Source organism: Seriola aureovittata, chromosome 3 (assembly GCF_021018895.1).
Source record: "Seriola aureovittata isolate HTS-2021-v1 ecotype China chromosome 3, ASM2101889v1, whole genome shotgun sequence".
Lineage (NCBI taxonomy): Eukaryota > Metazoa > Chordata > Actinopteri > Carangiformes > Carangidae > Seriola > Seriola aureovittata.
Window position 1 is genome coordinate 17,966,973 of NC_079366.1, and position 11,044 is coordinate 17,978,016.

General features: G+C 39.1%; 2 protein-coding genes across 2 annotated transcripts; one reads left to right on the top strand and one right to left on the bottom strand.

The window, feature by feature from the left end:
- Positions 1–5,024, top strand: cdk2ap2 (cyclin dependent kinase 2 associated protein 2). The gene is made up of 5 exons (XM_056372101.1): positions 1–94; positions 1,147–1,302; positions 1,808–1,899; positions 3,400–3,520; positions 4,291–5,024. The coding sequence occupies exons 2-5, from the start codon at positions 1,248–1,250 to the stop codon at positions 4,356–4,358; spliced, it is 336 nt and encodes a 111-aa protein (XP_056228076.1). The 5' UTR covers positions 1–94; positions 1,147–1,247; the 3' UTR covers positions 4,359–5,024.
- A 121-nt stretch (positions 5,025–5,145) lies between these two features.
- Positions 5,146–10,152, bottom strand: aip (aryl hydrocarbon receptor interacting protein). Its single transcript, XM_056372099.1, has 7 exons — positions 9,996–10,152; positions 9,252–9,434; positions 8,980–9,168; positions 8,063–8,239; positions 7,787–7,928; positions 6,705–6,934; positions 5,146–6,559 (listed from the first exon to the last, which is right to left on the bottom strand). Exons 1-7 carry the CDS (start codon positions 10,092–10,094, stop codon positions 6,554–6,556), a joined length of 1,026 nt encoding a protein of 341 aa, XP_056228074.1. The 5' UTR covers positions 10,095–10,152; the 3' UTR covers positions 5,146–6,553.
- Positions 10,153–11,044: the final 892 nt, after the last annotated feature.

Sequence of the window (11,044 nt, forward strand, 5' to 3'; positions counted from 1 at the left end):
CAGTACTACACTACACATCTCTTCTGCGCAGACTCACACACAGAGGAAGAGCCAGTACTCGCGTCCACGGAGGATTTCAACTCTCCTTAAAAAGGTGAAAAAAATACCACTCTTTTGAATCACTTGTAGTGTTCTCAATGGTCACAAGTGTAGATAACCCCTCTATTGTTCACTGTCTGTTTGTAGAATATCACCGCTGCTTCACGACTATTTTTCTGCGTTGTACTTTTGATGTTATGCTAACCGGCGACAGTTAGCTAATCTAGCTAACGTTACCAAGTAGTAGTTAGCTCGACACCTTCCTCTGAAGCTAACGTCAGCTTTTGTGTCATTAAGCACCTCCGGCTCCCTTCGTATCTTTCTTATCACATTCAGACATCCACGCTCCGAAAGCCTTTTGTATTCCGGAAATTAACCACGTAAAATTCATATTCACTCATCAGAAATTATATCTAGCAGATTTGAATGACAAGTGAACATTGCCTTCATTGAAAGGTTGTCTTTGCTAAACCTACTTAGTGAGCACTTAATTAGGAACACCATAGCAATTCCGGGTAGGGCCTCTCTTTGCTCTCTTAACAGCCTCAATTCTTAGTGGCATGGTTTCTACAAGATGTTGGAGACATTCCTCTGAGATTCTGGTCCATGTTGCCTCAGGGTTCGACGTGTTGTTCATTCTGAGATGCTTTTCTGCTCACCATTCCCCTCTGACCTCTCTCAAAAAACAAGCCATTTCAGGCTGTAAAATGACCAAAAAAAATTGTTCTCGATATCTATAGTGTCAGAGCGTCACCCCTTAAATCCTTCAACAAATTGAACTGCCCAAATCTTAATTCTCTGGTGTGTCTTAGTGGAAAAAGACAGATGTGATGTGTGTATGCCTATAATTAAGAGACCGAGGAATATATCAAGGCTTGCCCATTGCTGTTAGATACTGAGCTGTCTTTTTAGATTATTGTGTATCCCACAGTGGCAGTCCCTCAGTGCTTGAGGAAAAAATTGAGCCAATGTGCTTGAGTTTTGCATATTCAGTTCTGAATATTCACTGCCTTGATAACTGAAAACTGTAGCCTTCTTCCAGTTACTCTGAGGATGAATATAAATGTGATACTATCGTCTTTTATTTGTGTATCTCCTTTTCATCAGCTCTTAGGAGCTCATCACCACCAGTAAAGCTGTATAAGCACCGGGTTGACGGGACCGAAGGAAGTGGCGCGTCGTACGGGGAGCTGCCTGCTGACATCGCCATGAGTTACAAACCCATTGCTCCTGCGCCATCCGGCTCCAACCACACTCCTCCAGGTACTCTGAGACCACTCAGCCTTAATGTTGTTCAAGCAATTATTGGCCAGTTGCTGTTTCTCCATGTTAAGGATTTAAAACATCTTACACCATGGTTGATGGAAAATAATTATAAATCAGTGATAGCCCAGTCAATGTTGCAAGTAACCACACAACAGCATACAACAACAGTAGCCACAATACATTATCATGCTGTGATAATAGTTAAACTAGCTGATAGCTAAACCGAAGATACTCATGACGCAATTGGTTGTCTTCATATTGTATGTTATTTGTGATAAGTAGCCATGGTTTGTAAGTGGTAAAGATGTCTGAGGTGTAAAAAGTAAAAGTAATGTAAAAAGTAATGGCTATCAGTATCAGGGAGTATCAGGGAAACTTTTTGTGTTTTATTGCTAATTCCTTTCCAAGATTAAATAAAATGTTTCAGATGGCAAGTTTCTTCTCATTCTGTTTTTCAAGTTCCAGCTATAGTGTGATATATCTGTCCTTCTTTTCTGTCCAGGCTCCTCTGTGCCCTCTCCATCTCTCCCCTCATCGTCCAACTTTAGGCCAGCTTTTAGTGACTTTGGCCCACCCTCCATGGGCTTTGTGCAGGTATGTTTGCAGTACAGTTATCCATACTGTTCTGGTGTCTTATACTTTGGAAATACCACATACAGACAGATGGGTGACAAATTAAAGTGAAAAACCAAGTGTCTTAGTAAGGTACTGGGCCACAATGTGCTGCTAGAACAGCTTAAATGTGCCTTGGCATTAATTCTACAAGTCTCTGGACTCGAGGGATGAACACTATTCTTCCAAAAGATATTCCCTTGTTTGGTGTTTTGATGATGGTGGTGGAGAGCGCTGTCTAACACATCAGTCCAAAATCCCCCACAGGTGTTCAATTGGGTTTAGATCTGGTGACTGTGAAAGCCATAGCATAATTTTCACATTATTCCACATTATTTTCATAGTCATCAAACCATTCAGTGACCCCTTGTGCCTTATGGATGGGGACATTGCATCTGGTTTCTCAACTCATTTTTCAGGTTTTCCCTTTGTCACCCATCTGTACATAAAAGTAAACCACTCTTCATTGTATTCTTTATGTGGTTTAAAAGGTAGAACTTGTTCTTGACATCATGGCTTTGTCAGAGACTTTGTATAAAAGTCTGTACTAGAGTGGAAACTAAATGATACCTGTAAAGCATATTAACTGAAGATGTCTAAGAAAATTGCATATTAGCATATAAAGTTCCAATGTTTCATACAAATGTTCTGGCCAGGGGTGGGCTGAACACACCTACAGCTGTTATTTTCAAACTGATCATTAATTGTGAACCGACTTTTATTTCTGAACTTAAGGTGGTTTTACGAAGGACCTTTCCTTCATTTGCAGCAGCACAGGTCTTGTTAAATGTTAGGTGTTTCATACTTATGCACAGACCAACAAAGTCATTGTGTTCATTCTGTAACAAAGTAGACCTGAGTTGAACTTGTTGCAACATTTAGATGCACAGGATTGAACAGAGAATCTGCTTCAGCTAACTTACCTGAATTTTTTTTTTTTTTTTTTTTTTTTAATTAAAGTACTTGTAGCCAAACATGCATTTCTAACTATTGCTCTACATTTCCGCTGTACTCGTGAAGCACATTAAAGGTTGATAGTGCTGGAAGGCTGCAGGCATGTGACCTACATGGGAGTGCTGAGAATGTTGTTGGAATAATTTGAAACAGGGGAAAGGAGGAATAGATTTTGGTACAGCTCTGGAAGCATGGCAGTGTAGGAAGAATTAGATGGAAAGAGTTATGTTACTGTCTGTAAGGTAAATAATTTCATGAATATTGGAATGGTGATGTTGGAGTTTTACATAGTATCATTTTGACTTAATCAGTGTCTTGAAGATAAAGATGCCCAGGCCCTGTGCTGAGTTACAGTTGTAGTTTACATCACACTATATTGTATGGGCAAGAGAAACAATTTTCATTCATCTTTCTCTTCACCTGTGCTGTGACCTGTCTTAATGGGTTTTTTTTCTCTCCCTCCACCCCCACCCACAAAATGACATGTTTCTTTAAAAAAAAAAAAAAAAAAAAAAAATACACAAACAGCCTGTCAAAGTGTCTCAAGGGTCCACCTACAGTGAGCTTCTGTCTGTCATTGAAGAGATGAGCCGTGAGATCAGGCCTACATATGCTGGGAGCAAGAGTGCTATGGAGAGGCTAAAGAGAGGTATGTTTTACTTCTCAAAAACGCATATCTGTTGTCAGCACAGGTAATGAGTTTTTTTTGTGTGTTGTGATTAGTACATCCAAGTGCTGAAGGGGGGAGAATATATATCTATTGTACTCCAGAAAGAGTGATTACCTTGGCCATTGACGTCTGGGAATAAAATCAGCCTTTTTTGCTCTTTGGTGAAGGCAGGTCTGACACAGACTTTATTCTGTGTAGAATATGATTGTTTTTGTTGTTTTGCTTTTAGGTTTAAAAAAGAAAAAATGTGAATTTGAAATAATTCCACCCCTAGCATTGTTTGTTAGGACAATAACCTGTATATTTCGATATCTTTGTAGAGTTTTATAACAGTTTGTGAGGTGAGAGGTCCAACAGGGAATTAGACTTCTCTGGGAGTATCAGTATAAAGGAAGACTTGTATTTCTTTGTCTGTGACTTTTTGGCAAACCCATAGAACATGTTCATGCACAAACCATATAACATATAAAACATTAAATGTTTTAAGTTTGATGTATAGAATTAATGGACCGGTGTAATTGAAATAGAATCAAAAATATTTTTGCCTTTTAACTCAACCTGCAGTTTTCTTGATTAAGGGCAGCCCTATTGCTACCTCAGCAGTAATGGCTGTCTTGGATAACTTAGATTTTTGTAGCTGAGGTGGACCCGGGCAGAACATTTCAAAATTGCTAATTATTTTTGCAGATCATCTCATTGATATAAAATTGTTGATTTAACACCTTGCACCTTCTGTTTGTCTTGTTCAGGTATAATCCATGCCCGTGCACTGGTCAGGGAGTGTCTTGCAGAGACGGAAAGAAGCGCCCGCACATAACCTTTTTGACAGATCCCTTCACCCCCCAATCTTTCCCTGTAGAAGCCTGCCCTCATTATCGTCTGTTTTACAACCATTTTTTACCCCCACCTCCCCACCCCCCCTTCCCCCGTTTTGCCTGTTCCCTGCTGGCTTTTTATAGGTGCATTATGTCCTTCTTGTCTCCACTGTTCCCTGCATTCCACCACACCCATTTTTGTTAATGACAAACTTTCTGTGATGTGTGGGGTGTATGCAACTTGCAGTTTTGTATCTATTTTGAAATGAGTGTGGGGAATTTCAACACAATTTAAAGTAGAGTTGTGGGTAAAGACCTTGAATGGGAATGTTTAAAGTATTTGTTCAGTAATGGCAGTTGACATAAAAAAAAAAAGGCTTTTTTTTAAAATGGTGAAATCAATGTTGAAACTGCACTTGTCTAAGTTTCTATTCTGAGCATCACTCTACAACCACTTAATATTTTCTGAGCATCTTAAACATACCCTGTTTCCATTCACCCTGGCTTTGTTTTCATCATTATTTTGTAGTGTTAAACACACACACATTAGATGTTTCTCAATCCCAAGAACTCTGTACATCTCAAGTCAATTTGTTAGTACGGAAATTTTGTAAACCAGATTTTTGCAGTTCGGTATGTATATCTTAATTAAATAACAGAAAAAAGTACTTTTTTTCCCATGTGTTTCATGTTCATTGTTGACTTTGAAAATAGTATTTTGACAAAAACTCCCAAGGTCCACCTACTGCAAATTCTACGGTGCATTAAGCTTATTGAGTAGACTCAGAATCAGAATCCAAAAAACTTTAATAATCCCTGCAGGGAAATTGCTTTGATACAGTTGTGAAGCACTCAGGTAGTATTCATCACCAAACCAAAGCCACAATAGGAGAGATCTCTGAAAAGTTTACAGTAAGTTGACCTTGTGCTAGTATTTTGAGTCGTCTACACAGGATTATCTGTCTACAGTGCAAGAGGACACTGATCAGCCTTTTCTGTTTCAAATTATCTGTCGGCTGGTGTCATGTTTAAAAATACAAAGTTGGGGATAAACAAATTTATTTTCAGTTACATAATCATAACCTCAATAGTATCTCAGTTCCAACAGGTGAGGCTAATGACCCACTGCTTCACATGAAGAGTTGGCTCTTTCTAAGCAAGTCAAAAGAGATACTGAGGGTTTTGCTGAGTACATCTTGACAAAAATAACATAATGGTATTTCTTACATATATGAAATAAGTACACAGGAGAAAGCAAAGACAACACAAGTTCATGTGTGTTATATAATGATTGTCACAGACAGCTTGGTTTCCCAGGAGATGGTGGTCTCCTCCTGCTTATTCCAGTGCTTCTACTGTGAGCAAGATAGAAAACATGGTCTGACAGTGCAAGGCAGAGGTGTGCATGTTGAGTACATGATGTTCCTTGTGCAAAACAAACTGATTTTCAGGAGGGAGAGCGTTTGTCTGGAATTCATAGTAAATTTACCCTGCTGGGCTACGGTTAGGAGTACTTTAAGATTGTCCAACAGCTCTGCACATGTTTCAGAGAAAGCAATACAACATTAAATACGTAAGCTACTTGTTTAATATTGTGGGAAATTGGTGTTTGCTATATAAATTGCCATATAATGACTTAACACAAACAGTGATAAATTCATCATTAAATCATAAAAAAAGAAAAATCTCTCAACAAATGCTGAGAAAGCCATTGCTAAGGGTATCATTCTGAATGTAGCCCTTTACTGTGAGCAGGTTATTCACCGAGAGTATTAACATTTCTGAAACCTTAAGCTCAGTAAGAAATTGGAGTTCATTCATATTGAAGACCACAATGCTGTGAATTAACGTAGTTGCTGGCCAGTGCAGACCTAATGTTACCATGGGATTTTGAATTTTCATTAAAGTCAGCCTGATAATGTCAGCATATCCTCATCAAAAACTGAATTTCACAATTAAACGGGGAGTTTAGAGGAATAAGGCAGGAATGCAAATTGCACCTCAGTGAATTGCGAGTGCATTTGTGAGTCACAACCTAACAGTGTGTGAGAATGTTTCAGCGTGTACCATGGAGGGCAGGGTGGCAGAGTGTTTGTCTTAGGTGCATCATGGATAAAACTAAAACACCAGCAGCATACTGTTTCTCCTCCATCTTGAAATTCACAGGCATCCTCTTGTTTCCAACCCAATGACAGATTCAACCCTGAGAGGAGAAAGAGGATATGAGCTACTTAAAGATAAATTAAAATTCTACATTATATCATAGCAAACACGTTTCTCATTTTAATGTAATAGTTTGTGTCAATGAATGGGATAGATGCAATTAACAAAACTCAAACTAGACTGACTGTGGTGGCAGTGGCTGGTGGTTCGTTGTAGTTGAACAGGCCTTTGTAACGACCCTTTTCTTCCTTGTCTTTGGAGCGGATCCTCTCCTCCATGGCTCTCAGCTCTTTGGCTACAGATGGTCCCAGAGAAGGGTCCAGCTCCAGCACTTTTGCAAAGTCTGCTCGTGCCTCTGTCTCGTTCCACACTGCAGCATGGGCCTTGGCCCGCTTGTAGAAGGCCTTCACATTATCTGTTCGGAAGGAAATTAATGAAAAATTATACACATTTAAGTTGGGAGCAAGACCAAGGACATGGCTATTCACAACATACTGTATATGAGGTGTGATGTTAACTTCCAGGATGATGAAAGTAAGTGCAAGTAAACCTTTTTTTTTATAATAGTGCAGGTTTTGCGTTCTATAGGCCACATGGTACAACCAATACATTACAATACACTTGTATGGCAGACTCAAACAGTGACATAACTTAATTGCTGTATGAGAGAGACAAGTTATGGGACAATCAGATGTTAAGATTAAGTATATATATATTAATCTAATAGTAAAATATGCAGTAAATATGGTAACTCATGCATCAAAATACTTTTCATGGAGTATTTTACAGTCTTTACTACAAAACGCTGAAGTAAACTTCACTGGTTTTAATTTTGAATTGTGCTGTTGAAAACCAAGTTTTGGTATAAATTACAACAAGAGCTAGACTAGTTTTACAATGCAAATACAGTATGTAACAACTGCTACATGTCTAAAAACTATGAAAAAGTAAAGGAAAAAGCAACGTGAAGTGCAACCAAATATCATGGGAAGGTATTGGGTTATCATCAGCCAACAGCTTCAGTGAACTCTACTGGAGGGATGAACACCATTCTTACAAAAGATTTGGTGTATTGATGATGATGGTGGTGGAGAGCGAAATGAAGCAGCATACTCATATTTTCTTCACAAACTTTTTTTTTTCAGATATATACCAATTCCAAATAGACTTCTCCCTCTTTGAAACTACAAATATTTGTAATCTGTAGTAGCAACAGAAATCTTTCATCTCTTCTGGCACTTGTGCAGCACCAACAACCCAGCTTTACCTTCATATTTGAAGATCAAGGATGAGCAGTGTTCGATGACTTCGTAGTACTGGCCCTGGCGTAACTTGCACTGGCAGTAGTTGAGAAGCAGTGGTGTGATCATATGGTCCAACTTTACCCATGCTTCATCTCCAGGATGCTCCTGAAAGAAGAGAAAAAAGCCACAGAAGAGTTGGAGACACTTGATTGCATTGTGTTTGCAAATGTGCAATGGAATTGTCATTGGTGTATTCATGTTTACTGTACCGAACAACAAAGGATTAGCTGTTCCCTAACCTTCATCTGTAGATTTTTTAGGCAGGCAATGCCATTGTAGTACTTGTCTGTGGCCTCCTTAATTTGGCCTTGTTTGAAGAGCAAGTTGCCCTCCTCGTGGATCTGAGGCACAAACTCCAGTTTTTCTTCGTCTGTCATAGCCCACACATCCAGCTGGAATGACCCGGGAGGTAGAACCTGAGCAGACAGAAAACAGAGCTCAGTGGCAGCTGCGCTTTCATTGTAGGACAGTAAAACTGTATTAGCATGTAGCAGTTTTTTGTATGGTACATATATATTACTTAAAATGTTTTTTAAGGTGCACCTCTACAATCTAATGCAATTTATAAGCTTAGAAAACTTTGCTGAAACTGTGTCACAGAGTTGTTCACCTAGGACAATACCAATTTTTGAGACCATGATGGTGATCTCATATTGGACTGCATTATATTGATGTATCTGATACTTTTTCACCCGTGTGTATGTAAATATCAGAAATACCTTTCATGTAATGCAAATGTGGCTGGTAACGAAACTCAATACTTAGTTGGTATTGACCTAAATGTGTCCGTAGATCAGAGTATCCCAATATGTCAAGTACCAAATGCTGGCATCACATTTTTGGTCATATTTGTAATCTTGTGAACTTGTTAAGTATCTATATAATTTACAGAAATAATTCCTAATCTATATCCATATTCTTTTTATTTAGACAAAGTTATTGTACAGCTCCCTTCGTTTAGACAACATTTGACATGTTTTGCCTCTTTTGTTACATGAAAAAACAGGTTTTGTACAAAAACAATAATATTTCTCAAAGTAAGTATTTGTATCAAAACTCAGGTTTTTTGTTTGTGCCATAATAGAAAAAATTCAAACGATGCTTCCCTGAATACCACAAGCTATATTAAACTCTTTTCTCTCCCCTGCCTGCTCACCTCCAGCAGCTCGATGCCAAAGACAAGAGGTTGTGGACTGGCCTGAAGCTGATCCAGGTCCTTGTGCCCCAGAGAGTGGTGGGAGTGGATCTGGGCAATGCCGCAGCAGTGCCTCTGGCCTTCCAGGGGGTCCTTACCAGCACTGATGTTTCTCAGTGACTGGGATACAAGTGGGTACAGTGCGGTGTGCTGAGGGGTGAGGAGAGAGATAGGGAAAAGTCAGCACTGAGGAGGAACAAGATATTGACCCTGTCATGCCCAGTCTCACAAACCTTGGTGTCACAGGTAAATTCTGCAATTTCGCCTTGTCTCATGGTGATGACCACTCTCTCCCACACAGCTAGTTTGAACTTCTTGCCCAAGATGAGCTCCATGGGTTTGCTGCGGTCCCCCATGTTTCTGGAGTCATCCAGCACTGTACCATCACAGAGGCTGGTGCGGTAGTGGAAGACCACCTGGTAAAGCAGATATTGAAGATGAAAATCAAACATTGCTTAAAAGAACTATCCGGTTAAAATGCGCATTGTGGCACCGCCCCTTCAAGAACACTCAATCGATGCAGCTGATTGCTTGTTTACTTGAGACAAAACAGCAATCACCACTTCTCAGACAGGCCTAGACAACGTCTACACGCCAGCATATTCTGACCGACCACAGAGGCAGATATTTGATTGACATAGTACGCTGACGAATCAGAAACCATAAACACATGTCATCCTGTCCCGCCCCCTGTCTTTCCATCAGATGAAAAAAGAGAAAAAATTTAACCTGGCTAAAACAACAGTCATAATCAAATCTAACCTTAAAATCACAATAAAAGCAATGTAGCTCAGACGCGTATCAGCGGTGTCTGTATACAAGCTCAACGCTTTTATAGCAACATTAATCGGTAAATGACAGCTTGTGTTAGCTAAGATACAACTGGTGATAGCATTAGCTAACGTGCTTCGTCGTATATCTTAAACTAACCCAGAGGGTGAGACTAAACCCTCTAAATCCTTGACGCTGTGTTTTACCTTGGTTCCATTGGGGAAGGTGGACAGCTCTCCTTTACCAGGACTGACCAATTTCTTTCTTATTCCTTCTTCGAGGAGCTTGCGTGCTTCTTCCTCCATCCTACACAGAGTCGCAGTTCACGACAGATGACGGTGTTTGCCGAAGCTAGTCGCTTCGTGAGACGTCACTTCAGGCCTCAGAGCGCCATCTACACATAGACTGTTTAAGTGTAAATACAGTAGAAGTTGGGGACCGCGACTCATTTTTCAATAACAGAAACCATTTTTTAAATTAACTTGCATAATAATTCACGGGAATTTACATAATACATCACGTCTTTGGCGAGGCACACTACATCTACTACCAGTAGTAGAATGTTATTCAAGTACTGTAGCTTTTAAGTATGAATTAGGAGTACATGTATTATATCAAGCGACAAGTTTAATTTTCAAGGTTCATGTCTATTTTCATACAGTGTAATTTGCTCTTAGTTTGTTTACACACTGAGGTGTTAACTCATTAGAAAACAAGCAGATAGTAATTAACAATACTCTGGGTAAATACTTGTTGCTATGGAGCAGAGGTGGAAAGTAACAAAATACATTTAGTCACGTTACTGTATTGAATACTTTTTTTGTGTATTTTGTATTTTTTAAGTACAATTTAAAATCGGTATTTTGTATTTTACTTGAGTACGTTTTTACTCAAGTATTGTACTTAGTTACTTTATAAATCCTATCCGTTACTGAGTAAAAATAACAATTCAACCTACAGGGGAAAAATACGCGCCAGAACCATTGACAGTAAACCAATGGCCAGAACCAACAGTGACTAACTTTACAAAACAACTAACTTTAAGTTGCTACTTAAACTGAACAAGAAGTTCAGTTGTTGTGAAGTTGTTGTTTTTGCACTTACATTTGTTACACTTGTTCTTTAATTAAAAACAAAATAGTTTTGGTTTTCTGACCCCTTGTCCTATTTTTACTACCCTCACACCCCACACAAAGAAAGTAACTAAGTAACTTTTACTTAAAGTACATTTCAAATGAACTACTTTTTACTTTTA

Excerpts from the sequence above, each read along its gene's own strand:
- cdk2ap2 (XM_056372101.1), top strand. The coding sequence starts at position 1,248 with ATGAGTTACAAACCCATTGCTCCTGCGCCATCCGGCTCCAACCACACT. Across the intron at positions 1,303-1,807 it reads CTCCAACCACACTCCTCCAG|GCTCCTCTGTGCCCTCTCCA; the intron begins GTACTCTGAGAC and ends TTTTCTGTCCAG. Across the intron at positions 1,900-3,399 it reads CCTCCATGGGCTTTGTGCAG|CCTGTCAAAGTGTCTCAAGG; the intron begins GTATGTTTGCAG and ends ATACACAAACAG.
- aip (XM_056372099.1), bottom strand. The coding sequence starts at position 10,094 with ATGGAGGAAGAAGCACGCAAGCTCCTCGAAGAAGGAATAAGAAAGAAA. Across the intron at positions 9,435-9,995 it reads CCTTCCCCAATGGAACCAAG|GTGGTCTTCCACTACCGCAC; the intron begins GTAAAACACAGC and ends CTGCTTTACCAG. Across the intron at positions 9,169-9,251 it reads AATTTACCTGTGACACCAAG|CACACCGCACTGTACCCACT; the intron begins GTTTGTGAGACT and ends CTCACCCCTCAG.